General features: G+C 42.1%; 1 protein-coding gene across 2 annotated transcripts; it reads right to left on the bottom strand.

Annotated features, from left to right (window-relative positions):
• Positions 1-1,787: 1,787 nt before the first annotated feature.
• On the bottom strand, positions 1,788-5,263 carry LOC142761075 (sperm acrosome membrane-associated protein 6-like). 2 transcript variants are annotated; one of them, XM_075864266.1, is made up of 8 exons: positions 4,296-5,263; positions 3,986-4,060; positions 3,814-3,891; positions 3,652-3,684; positions 3,465-3,542; positions 3,271-3,374; positions 2,985-3,144; positions 1,788-2,772 (listed from the first exon to the last, which is right to left on the bottom strand). In XM_075864266.1, the coding sequence occupies exons 1-8, from the start codon at positions 4,504-4,506 to the stop codon at positions 2,531-2,533; spliced, it is 981 nt and encodes a 326-aa protein (XP_075720381.1). In that variant the 5' UTR covers positions 4,507-5,263; the 3' UTR covers positions 1,788-2,530. The 2 variants fall into 2 exon arrangements, with proteins under 2 accessions (XP_075720381.1, XP_075720380.1); XM_075864265.1 differs by having other exon boundaries at positions 3,271-3,542.
• Positions 5,264-24,721: the final 19,458 nt, after the last annotated feature.

Here is a 24,721-nt window from a genome sequence, read left to right as displayed (position 1 = left end):
CAGCGGGTCCTGCGTGTATCTGACACCTAGGTTATCGATCACATCTAAGTTATGAATTTAGGCTTCGTTACAAATCTCCATCGAGGTTCCATTCATGGGTTCCATCAGATATTTCCGTCAGGGGAAACCATGAACGGAAAGCGAACGGAAACCATAGCTTTCCGTTTGCATTACCATTGATCTCAATCGACTACGCTATTGATTCCACCAAAAAAATGGAAACCTTACGGAATGCAGACAAACGGAGACTGTTAGCAATGAAAGCATTACTATTGAAATAAATGGTAATACAAACAAAAAGCTATAGTTTCCGTCTGGTTTCCGTTTCAGGTTCCGTTCATGGGTTCCCCTGACGGAAATATCTGATGGAACACGTGATCGGAATCCCGATGCAGATGTGAACGAAGCCTTAGATGTGATCGGTAACAGCTTGATCCTGTGTGTTACATGCGTTGGGGGGCCAACTGGGTTGAGGCCCACTCAGATGTGTTTTGCCCTGCCTGTGCTAAACACCTAGCTATGCCCCTGCTTCCGAGTATTCCCTGGCCCACTAATTCACCAGACTTGAACCCAATTGAACATCTGTGAGACCTCGATCGTCTTGTTCGCTCTATGAATCCTCCCCACGCACCCTCCAGCAAATGTGGGATGCTCTGCAGTCAGAACGGCTCCAGATACCGGAGATGACATACCAGCACCTTATTGAGTCACTCCCAGCCCGTCTAGCTGCTGTCCATACTGCACATGGCGTTTACTCTGGATATTTCCCGGTGGTCATAATTATGGGACTTGACTGTGTACATAAGGCTGGGAAACCTCTTTAAAGAGGCTCTGTCACCAGATTCTCAAATCCCTATCTCCTATTGCATGTGATCGGCGCTGCAATGTAGATAACAGTAAAGTATTTGTTTTTTTAAAAACGTTCATTTTTGGCCAAGTTATGAGCTATTTTATATATATGCAAATGAGGTTTGAAATGGACAACTGGGCGTTTTTTTTTCGTTATGTCCAACTGGGCGTGTATTGTGTTTTTAACTGGGCGTGTTTACGTGTATGACGCTGACCAATCAGTGACCAGTCAGCATGATACACTCCTCTACATTCATTTACACAGCAGCGATGTGCAGCCACATAAACAGAGATTAACGTTAATCAAGTGTCCTGATAATGAATACACATGATCATTCAGCCTGGACGTCATGTGTATTCAGAATCCTGACACTTCTGAATCTTTTCTGTGAGATTTCTAGCAAGGGAAACGAAATCTCGCGAGATTACGGAGGTAAACGAGATTTTGTTTCCCTTGCTAGAAATCTCAAAGAAAAGAGTCAGAAGTGTCAGGATTCTGATACACATGACGTCCAGGCTGGATGATCATGTGTATTCATTATCAGGACACTTGATTAATGTTAATCTCTGTTTATGTGGCTGCACATCGCTGCTGTGTAAATGAATGTAGAGGAGTGTATCATGCTGACTGGTCACTGATTGGTCAGTGTCATACACGTAAACACGCCCAGTTAAAAACACAATACATGCCCAGTTTTATATAACGAAAAAAAAAAACGCCCAGTTGTCCATTTCAAACCTCATTTGCATATATATAAAATAGCTCATAGCTTGGCCAAAAATGAACGTTTTTAAAAAACAAACAAACGTTACTGTTATCTACATTGCAGCGCCGATCACATGCAATAGGGATTTGATAATCTGGTGACAGTCTCTTTTAGTTGCTATTTAATAAAAACACAATTTAAGTTTTTTCGTTTTTATTTTATAGATATTAGGATAAGAATAGGGTTAGGTAATAATCCTGCAGAGATATAATGCTGCAGGTAAGGGGTGATATAGTGGTGTCCTCTATTTTCTGAACATTTTTTCCAGGTTTCTTTAGGGTGCGCCGCCTATGACCGGTGATAAAGGTCATATCCGGGCCTGAGGGTTTCCACTGTGACTCTGCAGCGTTGGTTTTGCTGCAGGTTAGATGTAAATGGGTGTTTTTCACCTCTTGTTCCTGAATATTATTTCTGGGTCACTTCAGGGCGCTCCACAATGACCAGTGATAAGGTTTTTTTTTCCAGACTTGAGGGGTTCCCACTTTGCCTCTTACTTTTTTTTTTGAGCCGTAGGATTTGGGTAATAAGCCTGCAGAGATATTATGCTGCAGGTTTCGGTACTTAGGTGTTCTTCTCCTCACTTTCCTGAACATTTCTAGGTCCCTTCAGAGTGCGCAGCTTTGACCGGTGATAAAGATCTTGTCCAGGTTTGAGGGGTTCCCACTGTGCCCCTGCAGCGATGGTTTTGTTGCAGGTTAGATTTGATTAGGTGGTGACCTCCTTATCTTCATCCTGAACATTATTCACGGTCTCTTTTGGGTGCGCTGCTTTGATGATAGGGTTTGTGTCCAGGCTTGAGGGAATACCCATGATGTTTCTTGAGAGTCTGTTGTTGTTGACTCCAGATGTTTTTTACACCATATGATAATGCCCTGACGGGACGATGGTTCTTGATGTTTCTGTATTTAATTTTTTTAATCAACACTGAGGGCATAACGCCACAGGGCTCCAACCAATAATGTCACTATCAGGCAGCAGACTCCGGCATAGATGGCATAGAGGATGTAGCTCTGGAAGAATGTTTGGATTTTCTCCAGGGTGGATGGTACATGTTTAATCATTTCCTCTTCCTTCTCCTCTGGTATTTTTGTTGATTCCAGAGCATGACGGAAGTATCGCTCTACTTCGGAGGCTTCCCTTGTATCAGTGGGTGTCACTAAAATACAGAAGATAAATAGAAGTAAATAATGAGAATGTCGTCTTCTGTATAAGCAGCGCTGGATCATAGACAGACATAGATTATCAGAAAGAATTCTTTACTGTAAGAGCAGTGCAGAGGCAGAAGTCGCTGATCTAGTATATACATTTATGTGACAGACCAGAATAAAATAAAATATTTGAGAGACTAAAAACTTTCAAAAGTCTTACCATCCAGATAGTAGAATTTGCGGAGTATGATGTCATCATCCTCATCCGTGACCTCGCAGGCATAAGTTCCCATGTGGCTGGCTCGTGTAGGCTCAATCATCACAAATAGGTCTTCCCCACTATAGATGTCTTTAAAATAACCTAAATCAGTCGCCTTCATCTATAAATGAAAACGTTGATGACATCAGAGAAGACATTACTCATATGTGGAGTAGAAACGAGGGGAGATTACAGGTTTGTCTTTGTACTGTAATATAATGGTTATAAATGTAACCTGAATACTTACGTTTTTGGCGTACTTCCAGACGACTGTCGCATAGTCCGGAAGGGGAAAGGATGCCCCGCATTGGATGATGGTCTTTTCCAGCTCTATCACATGCATTTCCTCAACTGAAAAGACAGAGAAGGGAAACAATGGTCTAACACACCTATAAACTAACAGCTTTACATGAGATTTATAAATTGATGATAGAAACTTACTGGGACAGGTCACGGGGAGCTGACAATCTTCCTCGGCACATCGGCTGCATTTAAAGACTCGGGCCTCTTTCTGAAGGCCTGGGGAAAAAACATAGAGAGAGAGGGGTCACATGTCTGAGGTAAATGAAGACCCACCATGTACATAACGGAGGTCACACGTATCATCCTCTCTAATGACATTACTTACCGCATGGAGATTTGCATTCTGCCGCTGTATGACCTAGTGGAAGGAATAGATACGGTTAAGGCTGAATTATGTTGTGTGGGGGGAGGGGGGCACAGACAAGAGATGATGGAGAATATATAGAACATATGTACTGTCTGTATCTGAGGATCTTTAGTTACTTACTTGCGGCACGGTCTTTTACGCCTTTAACAAATTCAGCGATTTTGATTTCAAATTGTTCCACCCAAGATGGTGGAAAGTCTAGAAGAAATTAGAGATAAATAGAAAGAGATAAACATTGAATTTTGACAATTTTAAAGAAGTTCGAGAAAAATTAGAGATTTAATGAACTTACATAATTCGCTGATTTCTTTTACTTCTTTTTCGAAGCCCTTCAGATACAATCTGATCTTTTGTATCTGGGAAAAGGCTGTAAGGAGAAGACACATGAGATTTATGCCGAGTCCTGCAGACATTGTATAAAGTGATCTATTATGGAGATGGGGTTCCTGGGTGAATATTATGTACAAGAGATTTCCTGCTCTGACTGCTGTTAATGCTACAAGTGACGCTTCAGTCTAGCAGGACAATATCTCAATACTGAGATGACATGTTCTATGTATAAGATGAAGGAGTGATGAGAAATAGAAGCAGATAATAGTTACCTATCACGGTGTCAGTCAGGGGCTCGAAACCCCTGTGAAGCCTCTGGAGACAGTCTACGGCCTCCATCTTCTTCAGCGAGACAGGATAGCGGCAGATACTGGCTCTGTCTGCTGGAGTAGTGAAGCAGTTGAGGCAAGATGTCACTACCTCCGCTCCACATAGAAGAATTACTATCTGCAGCCGCAGATAGTAAAAAGTTATGAATCGCATGACGTTTCGTCACAAAATCACTTCAGCTTGCGAACCTGAGAAAACAGAGAAATGTGATGATGAGTTTTTTGCAGCAGGGAAATAGGATCCATTGTTTGTGGGCTGTTCCTTCTATCTATTCACTATATACAGGTTGTGGCCGAAAGGGTGACATGATATAAAGACATCATATCATAGCCCCTGGGGTCCCTAAACTGACAGAATACAGACTGCTGTATATGCCGCCTGATATTCCTCATAGTTCTGCAGGTTATTATAGGATGCCTACTGGTTATAAAGGAAATGTTACCAATAATAACTTTATATTAGAGAATTGCCGATAATGTAATTCTATAATATATTATTTTCTAGTGACTTCAAGGCATCCTGTACTCACGTGTCACATCCAGCTGATAAGTGACTGATCTGTGCCCAGTGCCATATTGTATACTGCAGTGACATCAGAATAGCATTTTAGTTGGTTTTATAGTAAGACTTTACATTTGATAAACCTATACTACAATACTCCGTGTATAATATTGTATTATTCCGTGTATAATAATATATACTTATCATTGGCATAGCCATAGGGGTACAGAGGTTTTAGTTATACCTGGGCTCTAGTGCCAAAGTGGGGCATATAAGGTGACAGCAGTGCTATACATGACACCAGATGGAGGTGGGGCCTTTGGTGCAGATGTTTTGCCTTTGGCCTCGGACCATCAAGCTCTGCCTCTAGTGGTTATTACTGGAACTGCTCCTCTACAAGTGAGAATGATAACAGTCCATCCATCCAATATAAGAGCTGACTGACATCTATAAGACTAGTGACAGGTCCTAAAACTCCTCACACATGGAAAATGATCAATGCTCCCTCTCATTTCTATTACCTCAGTGTATATAGAACAATTACGTGGAAATTATGTTCTTTTTTTGTGTGGGCGACTCCATAGCCTGAGAGTGACCATATCAACAATCTAGTTATAAGCTATGACTTCATTATACTGGGACACTGGAATTCCTTCTAAACAAGCAATAATGGCCAAATTATCAAATATCTAGATAATCTTAGGACAGGAATTATAATGTACACACAGCAGAATCACCCACAGACAGACATAGTAAAAATCCAGTACTCACGTGTCACATCCAGCTGATGAGTGACTGATCTGTGCCCAGCGCCACATTCTATACCCCAGTGACATTACAATAGACAGGTATGACCACAGTGTGGTGAGGCTGCTGGGTGACATCACAATGGCTGTTCATGGTGCAGGTTAGTCGCATGACTTTACCCATCAGAACTGCCGGACCTTACATATCTCATTATTGTATTTTAATAGGATTAAATTCTAGGATCACATGTGGTAAATGTATACTAATATATTCAGAAATTACATAAAATCTATTCCTGAATATATACTAGTCCTTCTCAATGAATAAGAATATTATCAAAAAGTTTATTTATTTCAGTAATTCAATTCAAACAGTGTCTCTCATATATTCTATAGATTCATTACACACAGAGTGATCTATTTACAGCATTTTTTTCTTTTAATGTTGACGATTATGGCGACCAGTTAATGAAAACCTCAAATTTAGTATCTCAGAAAATTTGAATATTATATAAACCCAATTTCAAAAATGAGGGCTCATTCAGACCAACGTGTATCAACAACGGCCGTCACACAGACTCATGTATTTCAATGGGGCCGTTCACACGACCATTGTTTCAACGGTGCGTGTGAAGGGTCCGTGAAAATATAGGACATGTCCTATTTTACTGCGCGTCACGCATCCCTACATAGACTCTAGTCTATGGGGATCCGTGACAACACGTCCCGCACTGGTGCACCTCGAATATGAAAAACTTCAGCCTTACTGTACTAGTGACATGGTCTAAAGACCCTCATCAAACACCCTCACTTCTGGTACGAAAAAAAACAATCATATGTAAAATTCCACAATGGCACAAGTATCAAAAAAAACTACAACGAAGCAAAAGTCAACCAATCAGATCGAAGTTTCAATTTTACTTGTGGAAAGGCATCTGACTAGTCACAATAGCACTGGTTTACTGCATGTTATGGTGGTCACAGGTGGTCGAAAGTGCGGGTGACATTCAGTGAAACATCTGCCCATCCCCCAGCAACATATTCTCCGCTTCCCTGAAGGGCGGCAATCCTTCACTGTTATGTAAGGAATGGGAACAAACAGACATTTTGCAATACGTCCAAAAATCTCTTGCTCTACCAATCTCCATCACTCCACCCGCAAGAATTGAGTTTTACAATTCTTGCATCAAAGTTGCAGTGCGACGCAACAGTATGGGAGGTGGCAGTCACGTGTAACTTTGCATAGTTTATTCTGTTAAAAAAATAGTTTGTGGATTTATGTTTTTTTTTAATGTATTATCGAAAACATATAAATATACACGACAATGGTTTGCTTCTTATTTACATCTGTCTTTTTTCACAAAAATTGACGTGGTAAAGCCTACAAACACTCGAGAGGCAGCCATTATGTGAGCCGGAATAAAACTCAGCATAATGTGACCAAGAACCAAGTGACATCCCCAAAATATAAGCCACAAAGGATCTCTAGCCACAAGTTTCAAGTGGCTTGCAAGGCAGCCATTTTGTGATCTTAATTTACTCCACAAATTGGCTGCTTTTAGTCCCTCAGAGATATCAGTAGGTTCAAGTTGGTCATTAGGCAGCCTTGTGTATTGGTAACAGATAGGCGTGAAATCCTATTCAAAATGTCACATTTTTCCTGTCACAGCAAATCAAATGGCGACTAGTCTCAAGCATATTCAATTGCAGACATGATAGGCCTCAATATCAAAACAGCCCTTCTTGCCTTAACAGCCAATCAGAATCCGTGTTTCATTTTTCCAACACAATGTAGAAAATAACAGCTGAATTCTGATTGGTTGCTATGGGCAACAGGGTCACCTGAGGCCCAATGTGAACTGTTCAACTTTATTTATAAATGTGTTTGACATTGAAATTTCACTCATTCTTGCTTTGGGCCCCTGGGGGCCTGTATGCGGGGCCCTGCTTGCTACATTATATTATAGATGCACGTTCATAAACCACATGACCAGCAACAGCTTCAATTCCCTCCATACACAATCCAAAACCATGAATACGTTTTTAGTAGAGAGCTCAATGACTACTTAAGCCATAAGGAGGGTAGCAGCTTATGCCATCTTTCTAATACCACATCCAATATGAGCTAACTACGAGTATGGTGCCTGTCAACCATTATTGCAATAGTTGCACCCCATTGAATTAAATGGATTTGGAGGGATAGGGGTTGTATGAGATAAATAAAATGGCATGCAATTCACATTGCAACCCTCTTGTTCCGGGCGTCATGCAACGCAAATAGCGATTTAGCAATAGGGACCAACCCTCATGTATTGATACGGTCTCCAAGAAGAAATGTCTTTGTTACCCGTAGCAACCATTTATGTGACCACTTTTCATCTTTCCAGTGCAATTTAGAAAATGAAAGCAGAAGTCTAATTGGTTGCTATGGTCACCAAGCCACTTTTTTCTATAGACAGTTCTAATATATTAGGTCCTGTGGATCTGCGTGCTCAGAAATCTGGCCTTTATATCACCTCGGTTTCTGCCATCTTTAGAATTATTTTTCTAAAACTTTCCCATTGGTTCTTGGTAATTATCCAAAATATGCCATTGCAGTCAGGGCAGCCATTCTGAACCTGAGGTTCTTAGGAATCTTTTTTTCCTATGTCCTTGTTCCACCCTCAAAATGGCTGCCTGTCGCAGTCATTTAACCCTTCATGAGGTTGAAAGTTACTTACTAAGTCACAGGATTTTCAGCTATTCACAATATACAGTAAAAAAACAGTGGTATTCATCATGTTTGGTCATGAGCTTTGAGGAGGGGCGTAGCCAGGGGCGTAGCTAGGGGGGGGGCGCAGGCGGGTTATGTGCCCCGGAGGCTACTTAGAGGGGGGCGCCAGCGCCACCTCCTCCTGCACTATAATTGTACCTGTGTCTATAGGACACAGGTACAATTAGAAGCAATGAATTGCCGGGTACGTTCCGTGCCCGGCTATTCAGCGCTTTTGTACCAGTGAAGCGACTGGTACCTTTTGTACCAGTGAAGCTTCCATCGATGAAAGGCGCTGATTGACAGGGAAAGTCATCCTGCCCAGCCAATCAGCGCCTTTCATAGACGCTTCGTTCAACCCCTAGGAGAGCTGCGCAAAAGAGAGCAGGTCTCCATTGCTGCCGGCCGGCGTGGGAACGGGATTAAAGTGAGTTTGAATAGTTTTTTTTTTTTAATTGTAATAAAAAGTGTGTGGCTGTATCTACAGGGGGGGCTTTATCTACAGGGGGAGCTTTATCTACAAGGGGGACTTTATCTACGGGGGGGGGGACTTTATCTCCGGGGGGGGGGGTACTTTATCTACGGATGGGGGACTTTATCTACACGGGTGGGGGCTTTATCTACAAGGGGGACTTTATCTAAGGGGGGGACTTTATCTACGGGGCGGGCTTTATCTACACGCGGGGGGCTTTATCTACGGGGGGTGTCTATCTACAGGGGGGCTATATACTGGGGTGGGCTATCTATGGAGCACCATATACAGGGGTGGGCTATAGCTACAGGGGGGCTATATACAGGGGTGGGCGATCTATGAAGCACTATATACAGGGGGGGCTATATAGTATATAGCCCCCCTGTAGATATAGCCCACCCATGTATATAGTGCTCCATAGATTGCCCACCCCTGTATATAGCCCCCCTGTAGATATAGCCCACCCCTGTATATAGTATCCCATAAATAGCTCCCCCTATAATGCTCCACAGAAAGCCCACCCCTGTATATAGCCCCCCTGTACATATAGTCCACCCCTGTATATAGTGCTCCACAGATAGCCCACCCCTGTATATAGTATATACAGGGGTGGGCTATCTGTGGAGCACTATATACAGGGGTGGACTATATGTGGAGCACTATATACAGGGGTGGGCTATATCTACAGGGGGGCTATATACAGGGGTGGGCTCTCTGTGGAGCACTATAGGGGGAGCTATTTGTCGGATACTACATCTACAGGGGGCTATATACAGGGTTGGGCTATGTCTACAGGGGTGCTATATACAGGGGTGGGCGATCTATTGAGCACTATATACAGGGGTGGTCTTTATCTACAGGGGGGGGGCTATATACAGGGGTGGACTATATGTGGAGCACTATATACAGGTGTGGACTATATGTGGAGCACTATATACAGGGGTGGGCTATATCTACAGGGGGCTATATACAGGGGTGGGCTATCTGTGGAGCACTATATAAAGGTGTGAGCTATATCTACAGGGGGCTATATACAGGGGTGGGCTATCTGTGGAGCACTATATACAGGGGTGGGCTATATCTACAGGGGGGCTATATACAGGGGTGGGCTATTTGTGGAGCACTATCTACAGGGGTGGGCTATATCTACTGGGGGCTATAGACTGGGTTGGGCTATACGTGGAGCACTATATAAAGGGCTGGGCTATATCTACAGGGGGCTATATACAGGGCAGGGCTATCTGTAGAGCACTATAGGGGGTGTTATTTGTGGGACACTATATACAGGGGTGGGCTATATGGGGGCACTATCTACAGGGGACTCTATGGGGGCACTATCTACAGGGGGCTCTATGGCAGACAGTATTTACAGGGGCACAGTGTGTTTGTGTGTGCGTGTGTGTGTGTGTGTGTGTGTGTGGGACATGGTGTATGGTGCTATTATAATTAGAGGTGCAGTGTATGGCGCTATTATATTTAGGGGCGTAGTGTGTGGTGTAATGATAACTTTATCTTTGTTTATAGGTGTAGAAATGTTGGAAAAGTGAGAAGCTGAAGACATCTGAGCTGCAAACTGCAGAAATGGTCTGTGACCGGGAGAAGTCATCAGAGGTCTGGACCGGATGGAGAAAAAGAACTCGAATCTGAGACGTCACCGGTGAGTCACTTAATGTAAATGTTTATTCTGCCTCTAATCAGCACTGTAGTCACTGTATGATCTGCAGCGAGATGATGGGTGGTATGTTTATGATAGGATTTATTTTTTGTGAAACAGCAACTCCCAGCATATCCTCACCATTGTTCGGACCATGCTGGGAGCTGTAGTTTTACGCCGTACAAACCTGTACAGCAGGGGTTGCACTAAATTGAGCTGTATTTGTGCTGGTGCTGTATATATGTAATGAGCTTGGTTCTAGGGCTGTATTTATGTACTGAGCACTATTCTGGTGTTGTGTATAGAACTATATTGCTTGTAAAATGTACAAATGTTTTTATGCTCGAGATACATAAAAAGAAATGTGGGAAAGAAATGACACATCATTGATTGGTAGAGAACACAAACACGGCGAGGGGGAAGGAGATGTCGGGAAAGAGGTTGGGGGGGTCGCAAAACTGAATCTTTGCCCTGGGTGCTGGAGAACCTAGCTACGCCTCTGGGCGCAGCTAGGGGGGCAGGCGGGGCATGTGCCCCGGGCGCAAGTAGGTGGTATGGAAGGGGGGGCGCCGCAGAGCAGCAGGAATGCTGCTGATTGGCGCCCTGTATGTCAGACACCTGCAGCAGCGATCAGCTTTAGGAAGAGCCAGGAGATCACACAGCGGCGTTCTGACTCTGGTCCACTCCGTGCTGCACCCTCCCAGCATGTAGGGGGCACCACTGGGCTCTACGTCTACTCTGTGCTCTGCACACACACGGAGTAAATAACAGCCGAGAAGCAGAGGAGGAAGCTCCGCCCACAGCCCGTCCTGCAAGAAAACTGTTATCCTGTCAGCAAGCATACATGGTGAGTGTCCATATGTGTCTGTCTGTATAGGTGTGTATACAGTATGTGTCTCTGTGTATACAGTATGTTTCTCTGTGTTTGTATGTGTATATGTTACAGAGTGTGTTTGTTTGTTTGTTTGTGTGTGTCTGTGTGTATGTGTGTGTAGTGGGTATACAGTATGTGTCTCTGTATGTGTATATGTTTCAGAGTGTGTTTGTGTGTGTGTGACTGTATATATGTGTGTGTGTGTGTAGTGTGTATACAGTATGTGTCTCTGTGTATACAGTATGTTTCTCTGTTTGTATATGTATAAGTTACAGAGTGTTTTTGTGTGTGTGTTTGTGTGTGTGTGTCTGTGCGTGTGTGTGTGTCTGTGTGTATATGTGTGAGTAGTGTGTATACAGTATGTGTCTGTGTATACTGTATGTTTCTCTGTGTTTGTATGTGTATATGTTACAGAGTGTGTTTGTTTGTTTTTGTTTGTTTGTGTGTGTATATGTGTGTGTTGTGTGTATACAGTATGTGTCTCTGTGTATACAGTATGTTTCTCTGTGTTTGTATGTGTATATGTTACAGAGTGTGTTTGTGTGTGTGTGTGTGTGTATATATATGTCTCTGCATGTGTTTATGTGTGTGTTCAATATTAAAGTAGAACAGATAAAATGCAGATATATGTGCTGCCTCTATATACCCCGCTGTCACTATATACCCTGCTGCCCCTATATACCCGGTTGCCTCCTATATAACCTGTTGCCTCCTATATACCCTGCTGACCCTATATAGCCCCCTATATATCCAACTGACCCTTATATAACATGCTGCCCTTTATATACCCTGCTGCCTCTATTACACTCTGCTGCCCCTATATATCCTGCTAACCCTTATATACCCTGCTGACCCCTATATACTCTGATGCCCTTATATATGCCTGTGTGTGTGTGTGTGTGTGTGTGTGTGTGTGTGTGTGTGTGTGTGTGTGTGTGTGTGTGTGTTTATATGTGTCTGTGGGTATAGTTATCATCTACTACATTATTTGTACTCAGAGAGTTATCACTATATGTTATCTCGGGGTGTTACATAGGACTGCAGGTAACACTACTATATTATCTGTACTCAGAGAGTTATCATTGTGTTATCTGTGGTGTTACATAGGACTGCAGATAACATCTACTACATTATCTGTACTCAGAGAGTTATCACTGTGTTATCTGTGGTGTTACATAGGACTGCAGGTAACATCCACTACATTATCTGTACTCAGAGAGTTATCACTGTAATATCTGTGGTGTTACACAGGACTGCAGGTAACATCTACTACATTATCTGTACTCAGTTATCACTGTGTTATCTGTGGTGTTACATAGGGCTGCTTGGGAAATCTACAACAATATCTGTACTGGGTATATATGGGTCTGTTTGTGAATGTGTCTTTCTATATATGTGCCTTTTATGTATTTGCATATGTTCCCATCTGTGTATTTATCTGCCGGTGTGTGTGTGTGTGTGTGTGTGTGTGTGTGTATATGTGTCTGTACGTCTATATATTTACCTGTATGTATAAATTCCAGATGTGTGTGTATATATATTTGCCTGTATGTCTAAATATCTGTCTTTATGTATGTACAGTATATATGTTCCAGTATGTGCGTGTCTATATATGTGGTTAATTTTAGTGTTTTGTAGGGGGCGACAATAGAGAGTCCCGCACAGGGCGCCATCCAACCTAAGGCGGGCCCTGGCTGTCACTGACCCTAGTCAGAAGGAATTCCGCCGCTGCTTGTGCCGCATGACCTCCTCGGCTCCTCCGGTAAGTCACGTCAGGCAGAGCAAAGAGTGGTAGCGGTAGGCTACCACTCACCGCTCTGTTTACAGTGTGGCGCTAAGTACAGGGGGGGAGTGTGGCGCTATTTAAAAGGGGGGAATGTGGCGCTATTTACAAGGGGGGAGTGTGGCGCTATTTACAAAGGGGCAGCGGGCTGTGTGTGGCACTATCTACAAGGGGGGGAGTATGCCGCTATTTACAAGGGGTGGCGTGTGCCGCTATCTACAAGGGGAAGCGGGCTGTGTGTGGCACTATCTACAGGGGGGGCTGTGTGGCGCACTATCTACAAGGGGCTGTGTGTGACACCTCATTGATTCGTGGAGAAAGCAAACATGGCGAGGTGGAAGGAGATGTCAGGAAATAATTTGGGGGGGGGGCGCCAATCCGAATCTTTGCCTCGGGTGCAGGAGAACCTTGCTACGCCTCTGGGTAGGGGAGCTAAGATCCACGGAGCAATCTGAGAAGTTACCTAGAGGATTCAGCTACCGGTTACCCATGAATCATATAAGTTTAGTTAACACAATTTTTGCTGTCTTTTGTGCATTAGCCTTCTATGCACTTCATCATATTATGGCCTTTAGGACGCAGCCTGTTTTGGCTTTGTGGACACAGATGATTTTTTTTTTAAATCTGACGTGTCGCTTTGTGGTAATAACTTTGGAATTCTTTTACCTATCCAAGCGACTATAAGAATATTTTCTCGTGACATATTGTACTTTATGTTAGTGAAAATATTTGGTCGTTAAATTCAATATTTATTTGTGAAAAACACCAACATTTTTAGAAAATTAGCAAAAATTAGAATTTTTTCGAAATTTATATGTATCTACTTGTAAAATAGATAGTAATACCACATAAAATAGTGACTAGTTAAGATTTCCCATATGTCTACTTTATGTATGCATAATTTTTTGAATGTGCTTTTATTTTTCCAGGACGTTACAAGGCTTAGAACTTTAGCAGCAATTTCTCACATTTCCAAGAAAATTTCCAAAGGCTGTTTTTTCAGGGACCAGTTCAGTTCTGAAGTGGCTTTGAGGGCCTTATATATTAGAAAGTCAGTATAAATCATCCTATTTTGAAAACTGCATCCCTGAAAGTATTCAAAACAGCATTCCGAAAGTATCTTCTATAATCCATTAGGCATTTCACAGGAATTAAAGCAATGTAGAGGTGAAATTTACAAATTCTATTTTTTTTACCGAAATTCATTTGTAATAAAAAAAAATCTGTAACACAGAAAGTTTTACCAGAGAAGCGCAACTCAATATTTATTGCCCAGATACTGCAGTTTTTATAAATAACCCACATGTTGACCTAGTGTGACCTAGTGTGCTAATGGACTGAAACACAAGCCTCAGAACAAAGGAGCACCTAGCGGAGTTTGGGGGCTCCTTTTTTTGGAATATATTTTAGGCACCATGTCAGGTTTGAAGAGGTCTTGTTTTGCCTAAACAGTTTTTTTTTTTTGCAGAAATTAGTGTAATTAGTCTGAAGATGAAAATCTACTTGTTTCCTGAAAAAATATAGAAATGTTTAATTTTTACAAGGAATAAAGTAGAAAAATCACCCCAACATTTGTAAAGCAATTTCTTCTGATTACAGCAATACCCCATATGTGGTGATAAACTGCTGTTTCGACACACAGCAGGGCTCAGAATGGAAGGAGCGCCTTTTGGATTTTGGAGCGCAGATTTTGCTGGAATACTTTCGGTGCCATGTCGCATTTGCAGTGCCCTGGAAGGATCAATACATGGGAAATCCCACAAAAGTGACCCCATTTTGGAAACTACACCCTTCAAGGAATTTTTCTAGGGCTATAGTCAGCATTTTGACCCCACAGATTTTTTGCATTATTTAGCAGAATTAATCTGTGAAGATGAAAATCTCCTTTTTTTCTGAAAAAACATAGAATTTTTTAATTTTTACAAGGAATAAAGGAGAAAAAGCACCCCAACATTTGTAAAGCAATTTCTCTCAATTACGGCAATACCCCATATGCGGTAATAAACTGCTGTTTGGACCCCTGGCAGGGCTCAGAATGGAAGGAGAACCATTTAAAGCACAGATTTTGCTGGAAAAGTTTTCGGGTGCCGTGTCGTGTTTTCAGCGCTCCTGAGTGGAAACCCCAAGAAGTGACTATATTTTGTAAACTGTCCCCTCAAAGAATTTATCTAGAGGTGTGATCACTTTATGACCCGATAGTTTTTTTTTTGCTGAATTTAGTAGAAAGCTGGCATTAAAAATAAAATGTAACATTTTTCACAAATGCGTCATTTATAGAACAGATTTTTCAGACACAGAGCATGTAAGTGAAGGAAGGCACCTCAATATTTATTGCTTTCATTCTTCGGAAAATCATCCAAAGTGGTCTAAGTATGTTGTCTGGACACATAGCAGTGCCTGGAAGTGAAGGAGCACCACAAGGATTTCAAGGCCTTATTTTTACTTGAATGATTTTTGGCAACAAGCATAGGCCTAAAAAAATGTGCACATCATAAACATTTGTTAGATTATTAGGTCTAGCGGTATAATGAGGGTTTTAATTTTGTTATACGTTTTTATTTTTTTTAGAGTGTCCAATTTTAAAAATAGGTAAAACACCAGAATGATAAAGGGAAGGGTGGGAGTTTTAAAAGTATACAATTCTTAACCCAGGGAGGTGAGTTAGATTCGGATACAGTCCTTCATGCAGAGTTCGGGTTTAGATGGGCAAGTGTGGCACTGATATGTGGTATCCTTACGGATACCCCTTTTTGTGCAGACACAGCACCTTTTTTGTGTCCTGACCTTTTTTTCCTGTACCAGGCACTTCACTTGGAAAGTGCTGCCCAGGAACAATTTGGCAAACATTACTTGAAGCAGCAGACGTTTCCCCCACCTCGTCTTCAAGTAAAATACATTTTAACATTTTCTCTTGGTACTCCAAATATGTAACCGGATGGTCAGCTTCCTGAAAATTAAAAAGGAATTGAATAGTGCCATCTGGACAAGGTATACTGCCAATTTGTTGTACCAGATTTTACTCATGGCACTACTGCACTACATGGTTTCAACACCTGATCATTCAGGTCAACCCCCCCCCCCATGAATTCATTATATGCCTGATTGCACACAGGCTTTATCGTGGATGATGTCAATCCAAGTGTGGGGGCAGAGGTGCATCTGGCATCATGTATAGATGTCAGCATGCGTACATCTTTTTTTGTCTCTAAATTTGAGACACAGGATCCCATCCTGCAGTAATGCCCTACTTTTGCCAATTGGTAGTGATTGGCCGATGAGGGTCTTGGGAAGGTGCCTCCGATTTTTTCGCACCGTCCCATATGCCACTGTTTTTGCAGCAACTGAAACTACGGATACTGGAAGCCTGTGCTAGCATTTCTTCTGCGGTGTTGCTATCAGTGTGTGAAGAGTGGGAGAAGAGGGTTGCATTGACAATCCAACGCAATGGGCAGCACTTTGAACACATTTTATAAGTGGTCAGAAACTTGTAAATAACTCATGAAAGAATAAAGTAACGTTAAAACCAAGCACACCATTGTTTTTCTTGTGAAATTCTCGATAAGTTTGATGTGTCACATGACCCTCTTCCCATTGAAAAAACTAAAGTTGGATACAAAATGGCCGACTTCAAAATGGCCACCATGGTCAACACCCAGCTTGAAAAGTTTCCCCCCTCCCATATACTAATGTGCCACAAACAGAAAGTTAATATCACCAACCATTCCCATTTTATTTAGGTGTATCCATATAAATGGGCCAACCTGTATAACAGATGCTTTTGTTTTTTTTTTTCTACATAAAACACTAAAACACTAACTAACGCTAACACTGAAACACCAATTTTTTTAATTTTTTTTTTAATTCTTGTCACGTAAAACACTAAACACTAACGCTAACAAACACAATTTTTTTTTTCACTACACTTACTGAAACTTACTGACACTGACTGACTGACGCTGACTGACGCTGACTGACTAACTGACACTTAATTATTTTTAGTGAATTATGATTAAAAAAAACAACAAAAAAAAATCTCCATTATACAGTTGGAGGTGGGGGGTTCACACACTGGGAAGAGGGGAAGAGAAAATTAGGGTTTATTCACTTTTTTTCACTATGACTGGGCTGAGAACACGATACAGGCTCTGATCTCTCCAACTACTAAACACCAACTAAGAGATCAGAGCCTGTATCCAATATTTTTCACCCGCCCTGCAAGAAAACTCACTGTGATTGGTAGGTCTGAACAGACCCACCAATCACAGCAATCGCTGGCAATGGACCATTGCTGGTCACTTGGGACATGGGGAAAGGATGAGGCGCACATTAAATGTTCCCGGGCTTAACTACAAGTCCCGGGAATGGTTTGTAAAACTTTTAGGGCAGAAACAATCTGATCGGTGGATCTGTACAGATCCACCGATCACATCAATCGCCGGCATTGGACCAATTTTACGGGTCCGTTGCCGGTGACTGGGATGTGTAAGCTGTCGTGGGGGGGGGGGGGTATCTTTTACCCGCACCCGGCTAAAAACGCATTGTGATTGGTGGGTCTGAACAGACGCACCAATCACAGAAATCTCCGGTAATGGACTGCTGCTATTGGTCCATTGTTGGTCACATGGGGCAGGAAGGGGGGACCTTTGTAACCAATCCCGGACTTAAATACAAGTCCTGGGGACGGTTTTTAAAACTTTTACTGTAAAAACAATGTGATTGGTGGATCTGTACAGATCCACCGATCACATCGATCACCGGCATCAGACCGCTAGTCGGGGTCCATTGCCGCTGACTCGGAAGTGTTAGCTGTCAGCTTCTCTCTCAGATCCCGGTGCACACAGTCACTGGACTGTATTTCACAAATCATGAGAATGCACAAAATTCAAATGATTCTGGATATGTATGAATGGTCTTGTATAGCTTGATACTCTTGATTGTTACTGATCATATATAATATGTTTCTAGTTGGGGACCAACACTCCTCCCCCTCTTTCCTAGACTACCTCCTCTCTCTTTTATTTGGCTCTTTCTCTTTCCTCAAATTCCTTTTTTGTTTTGTCATATGCTCTCTTGGTTAAGCCAGACACAAGTTTCTCTATTAGTAATAGCTCATAGTATAGGCAATAGACAAATCTGCTTGTTTCTCGACCACCGTTTTGCCTGGTGTGGCAGCCGCACTTTTCTCTCCATTCTGTTCAATAGGAGTTACGCAAACAACCAAGCAGTGCTTGCACTTGCTTGTCTGTTTCCGGAACTTCCATTGAACAAAATGGAGAGAGCAGCGTGCGCACGCGTGACCCACTCTTCACTAGTCCCCGTCTGGCTTCTTCGGCCAGGCGAAACAGGGGTCTGGAGACCCCTATCCTCCATATAGGAGTGGATCCCAGAGCTGGGACACGCATCTATCAGTTATTATAGCAAATCCTGTGGATATGCCAAAAATGTCTAAGGCCGGGTTCCCTCGGGTCAGATACCCTGCGTAAAAACTTTCCAGCGTATCTGACCTGGAACCCGCAGCACCTTCCGTCCGAAAAAACGGAATTCCCGCTGTGGAAAACAGAGCTGTGAAAAAAAAAAAAAAAAAGTTCATACTCCTCACTCTTCTCTGCCCGTAGTCCGGCCTCCCTGGATGACGTTGCAGGCCATGTGACGCTGCAGCCTGTGATTGGCTGCAGCGGTCACATGGGATGCAATGTCATCTCTGGAGGCCGGACTACAGGAAGAAGAAGAGAGTTCTCGTGAAGTATGTTTTTTTTTTCCTGAGTTGCGATTCCGCCGTAAAAGTCGCAACACTGGCTTTCTGTTGCGGGTTTTGCATCCCCATTGAATTCAACCCGCAACAGAAAAGCAACAAAAACGCAGCATAAATTGACATGCTGCGGAGTTAAATTTCGCACTGCAGATCAATTTAGTAACGTTTACGCTGCGTTTTATTCCGCAGCGTGGGCATGAGATTTTTTTAAATCTCATCCACTTTTGCTGCTACTGTAAATGCTACAGAATTTCCGCGCAGTATTTCATTGCGAAAATTCCGCAGCATTTATGCTACCTGGGAACCCGGCCTAAGATGGAAAATTCTCTTAAATACAATTATGTGGAATTGATTCTTCAAGACGGTAAAAGGGTTTTAAATGATCAACTATGTATTGTGGCATGACTCTTTTTGTAATAAGTAATGTAAAACCTGGATACATAGAAGCTGTATCTTGCGCTGAAACCTGAATCTTTCAGGTCAGCGGCACTGACTGCTTCGATGGCAGCGGGTCCTATGTTATGAACTTAGATGTGATCGATAATAGCTGGATCCTGCGTGTCGGGTTTCAGCGCAAGATGCAGCTTCTATGTATCCAGGATAGCTGTATATCAAAACGTTTTTTTTATAAAAAAACAATTCAAAAGTTGTATTAATCACCATAATATATTGTTTTAATAAAAAAAAGAAAAAGAAAAAGGGGGTTCAAAGCATTACATAGCCTTTAAATCCAGTGTTTGAACAATTGTGGAGGAAGGATCAAGCAGACTTAAAACTATACTCATTACCAGTCTATCACCATTACCAAAATGCTACAATGCACCAGACAGTGGCTCTGCGCCGTTATGCAAAATCCCTATAAGGGCCTCTGTAAATGCATGTTTTTTCAGAACTGTTGTCTACATATGTGGCAGAGAGGCCTTTGGGGGCCACTCAGGCAACATCTGCATCACCTATAGTTATGCCCCTGCCTTGCAGGCAGCATACTCTGTGTATTACAACATGATTAATTTTTAATTTCAGTTATATAAATGTAGCATATTCTACACACAGCTAATCTGAGATCTTTGTCAGCCAACAAAGGAATTGAATACACATTGAAAAGAACTGTCACAGATATGATACTAAGGCAGACATTAGCTTACATTTCATGTTATACTATTGAAGTTTAATTTTCGTACAGATAAAATAAATGTCTTAACAGCTAAAAATATTCATTAGTCAGAAACTGTTATACATCATTAAAAGTATATTAATCCTCTTATATTATAGCTCAACACATTTGGTAGTGATTGAATATATTCAGCTTTTAGGAAGAATGTTAATTATGTTCCGTTTAAAAATAACTGCAGTCGTTTAAAAGTATATCTTCTTATTTTCCTAACTAACAAAAAAAAGTATAAGCAATTGCTAAATTTTTCCTTTTTTCCATATTAATGGCTTAACCCCTTCAGGACTGAGCCTGTTTTGGCCTTCAGGATGAAGCCAATTTTTCAAATCTGACATGTGTCCATTTATGTGGTAATAACTCCAGAATGCTTTTGCCTATCCAAGTGATTCTGAGATTGTTTTCTCGTGACATATTGTACTTTATGTTAGGGAAAAAATTTGGTCGATAAATTCAATATTTATTTGTAAAAAATACCAAGATTTGAAGACAAATTTGCAAAAATTTGCATTTTTCTAAATTTAAATGTATCTGCTTGTAAAACAGATAGTAATACCACACAGCAGTTTTTAGAAATATCCCACATGTGGCCCTAGTGCGCTAATTTATTGAAATATAGGCCTCAGAAGCAAAGGAGCACCTAGTGGATTTTGGGGCCTCCTTTTTTTTTAGCATATATTTTAGGTACCATGTCAGGTTTGAAGAGGTCTTGTGGGGCCAAAACAATAAAGACCCCCCAAAAGTGACCTCATTTTGGAAACTACACCCCTCAAGGAATTTATCTAGGGGTATAGTTAGCATTTTGAACCCACAGTTTTTTTGCTAAATTTATTTGAATTAGTATGTGAAGATGAAAATCTACTTTTTTTCTGAAAAAACATAGAAATTTTTAATTTTTCAAGGAATCAAAGAGAAAAAACACCCCAACATATGTAAGGCAATTTCTCCCGATTATAGCAATACCCCATATGTGGTAATAAACTGCTGTTTGGACCCACAGCAGGACTCAGAAGGGAAGGAGCACCATTTGGATTTTGAAATTCTGATTTTGCTGGAATAGTTTTCAGTGCCGTGTCGCGTTTGAAATGCACTGAGGGGAACAAAATAGTGGAAACCCCCGGAAAGTGACCCCATTTTGGAGACTACACTCATCAAGGAATTTTTCTAGGGGTAAAGTTAGCATTTTGACCCCACAGTTGTTTTGCTGAATTCATTTGAATTATTCTGTAAAGGTAAAAATCTACTTTTTTTCTGAAAAAAGGTAGCCATTTTTAATTTTTACAAGGAATAAAGGAGAAAAAGCACCCCAACATTTGTAAAACAATTTCTCCCGATTACGGAAATATGCCATATGTGGTAATAAACTGCTGTTTGGACCCATAGCAGGGCTTAGAAGGGAAGGAGCGCTATTTGTCTTTTGGAGCTCAAATTTAGCTGAAATGGTTTTCGGGTGCCATGTCGCATTTGCAAAGCCCCTGAGAGGCCAAAACAGTGGAAACAACCCAAAAGTGGAAATTACACCACTTATAGAATCTATCTAGGGATATAGTGGGCATTTAGACCCCACAAGTCTTTTGCAGGATTTATTAGAATTAGGCCGTGAAAATGAATATCGACATTTCTTCCACTAAAATGTTGCATTTTTTCAATTTCACAAAGGATAAAGGGGGTAAAAGTTGCTCAACATTTGTAAAGCAATTTCTCCCGAGTACGGCAATACCACACGTGTGGTCATAAATGTTTTTTCATTAGAAAGTAATTAACCCTTTCTGGACTGATCCATTTTTTTATTTTCCTTTTTAGTTTTTTCCTCCCCGCGTTCCAAGAGCCACAACTTTTTTATTTTTCAGTCAATAGAGCGGTATGACGGCTTATTTATTGAGGGACGAGCGGTCGTTTTTATTGGTAAATTTTTTTGGTACATACAACTTTTTGAGCACTTTTTATTACATTTTTAGGTAGAGCCAAGGTGACCAAAAAACAGTGATTTTGCCGTTTTAAATGTTTTATTTTTCACGTGAGACGCTCCATACATCACCCCCCACACTACGACATGCTATGTCATGGTGCGCGCAGGGGTTAATGTGCAGCGGATGGTGCAGAGTGAAAATTTCCACTCATATGCCATTTTAGTGCACTACATGTTATGCCCAGTTTGTGCCACTGAAGACAAATACCTCATAAAATATTAACCGGGTTCTCCCGGGTATGGCGATGCCATATCTATGGACGTAAACTGGTGTTTAGGCACGCTGCAGGGCTCAGAAGGGAGGGAGCGGCATTTGGCTTTTGGGGCGCAGATGTAGCTTGGTAGTAGTTCTGTTTGGGGTTTTACTGGTGTTTCAGTTTATAATGTGGGGGCATATGTTATATGTGCGGGGTACATCAGGGTATAATAAGAGGGTATAATAATGCAGTAAATAAATAATAATCCGCAGATATGTGGCCGGTGTCGCACTGATAAATGGCGCCCAATCTTATCCGCTTTTGGAACACTGCACATTTTGCATCGCCATATTCTGAGAGCCAGAACTGTTTTATTTTTTCTCCACCGGAGCTGTGTGAGGGTTTATTCTTTGCGGGACAATCTGTAGTTTTCATTGGTACCATTTTGGGGTACCAGAAATTTTTTTGATCACGTTTTATTCCATTTTTTGGCAAGCAAGGTGACCAAAAACCATCAATTCTGACAATGTTTTTTATTCTTTTTTTTTATGGCGTTCATCCTGGGCTATAAATTAACATTATATTTTATACTGCGGGTCGGTACGATTATGGCGATACCATATGTATATAATTTTTTTATGTTTTGCAGCGTTTGTGCAATAAAATCATTTATTTATAAAAAAAAATATTTTTTTGTGTCACCATATTCTGAGAGCGATAACTTTTTTATTTTTCAGTCAAAAACGCGGTGTAAGGGCTTGTGTTTTGCAGGACGGGTTGTAGTTGGTATTGGTACCATTTTCGCGTACATGCGACTTTTTGATCACTTTTTATTGTATATTTTGGGAGGGTTGGTAACCAAAAAATTGTGATTCGGGCACTGTTTTTCGTTTATTTTTTTCGCGGTGTTCACAGTGCGGGAAAAATAATATTACAGTTTTATAGTTTGGGTCGTTACGAACGCGGTGATACCAAATATGTGTACTTTTTTTAACGTGTTCATTTTTTTCCTATAATTGTAATGCTGGGGGTAGTGAAACGGACAAGTGAGCCCTAATCTACCCGCCACTGTGTCCCTGCCTACTTGCAACGACCCGCCCTAGGCGACGGGGTACAACTGGGCGGCGGTCCCTACGCTCAGTAAGTGCACGAGACAAACAGACAAGGGTACACAAAGCTAAGGGAAAAGGGGCAGTTGCCCACAGCAACCAGGAGAGAACGAGGTACCAAATGCAGAGCAGGAGAGTAGTCAGTAAGCCAGGGTCAGTATGGAGCAGGATCAAATAGTTAGAAGCTGTAGCTGGGCCAGGAAACCACACGAGAAGAATCACAAGCAAAGGAGGAACAGGAAAGGCAGGTATAAATAGACAGAGGGCGGGAGCTAGCTCCGTCTGGCCAGGCTGCGATAGGCTCTCCCACTCCTAAGCCTGCCATCCTGAGTGGTGGAAGATGGAGTCAGTCTCAGAGACATAGACTCAGGTGCAGACTGATTACCTATGGGCGTATACACAGAAGTTGTGCCTGGCAGATCCTTTACAGTACCCCCCCTTTTATGAGGGGCCACCGGACCCTTTCTAAGTGGACCTGGTTTATTGGGGAAACGAAGGTGGAACCTCCTGACCAATACCCCAGCGTGAACATCCCGGGCGGGTACCCAAGTCCTCTCCTCAGGCCCGTATCCTCTCCAATGGACCAGGTACTGGAGGGAGCCTTGGACCATCTTGCTGTCCACAATCTTGGCCACCTCGAATTCCACCCCCTCAGGGGTGAGAACGGGAACAGGAGGTTTCCTCGAGGGAGCCAAGGACGGGGAGCAGCGTTTAAGGAGGGAGGCATGAAACACGTCGTGTATTCAAAAAGATGGGGGCAACTCCAGTCGGAAGGAGACAGGATTGAGGACTTCAATGACCTTATACGGCCCAATAAACCGGGGAGCAAACTTCTTGGACGGGACCTTAAGGCGCAAGTTCCTAGACGATAACCACACCAGATCCCCGACCATAAACAAGGGGTTAGCAGAACGTCTTCTATCAGCCTGAGTTTTTTGTACGCTCTGGGACGCCTCTAGGTTCTTCTGAACCTGGGCCCAGACTGTGCACAGCTCCCGATGAACGACCTCTACCTCGGGATTGTTGGAACTACCAGGTGAAGCGGAGGAGAACCGTGGATTAAACCCAAAATTGCAGAAAAAGGGGGAGACCCCTGACGAATTACTGACCCGGTTATTAAGGGAAAATCCGGCGAGGGGAATGAATGAGACCCAATCATATTGACAGTCAGAGATAAAACACCTTAAATATTGTTCTAGAGACTGATTAGTCCTCTCAGTTTGGCCATTAGTTTAAGGATGGAAGGCAGAGGAGAAGTACAGATCAATCTCCAACTTTTTACAGAAGGCTCTCCAAAACAATGAAACAAATTGTACCCCTCTGTCCGAAAAAATATTGACAGGGATCCCATGGAGACGCAGGATGTGTTTGACGAACAAGGTAGCTAACGT

The sequence above is a fragment of the Rhinoderma darwinii genome, chromosome 4 (genome assembly GCF_050947455.1).
Source record: "Rhinoderma darwinii isolate aRhiDar2 chromosome 4, aRhiDar2.hap1, whole genome shotgun sequence".
NCBI classification, from domain to species: Eukaryota; Metazoa; Chordata; class Amphibia; order Anura; family Rhinodermatidae; genus Rhinoderma; species Rhinoderma darwinii.
The sequence above is the reverse complement of the archived record's forward strand: the minus strand, read 5'-3'. Positions and strand labels throughout refer to the sequence as shown.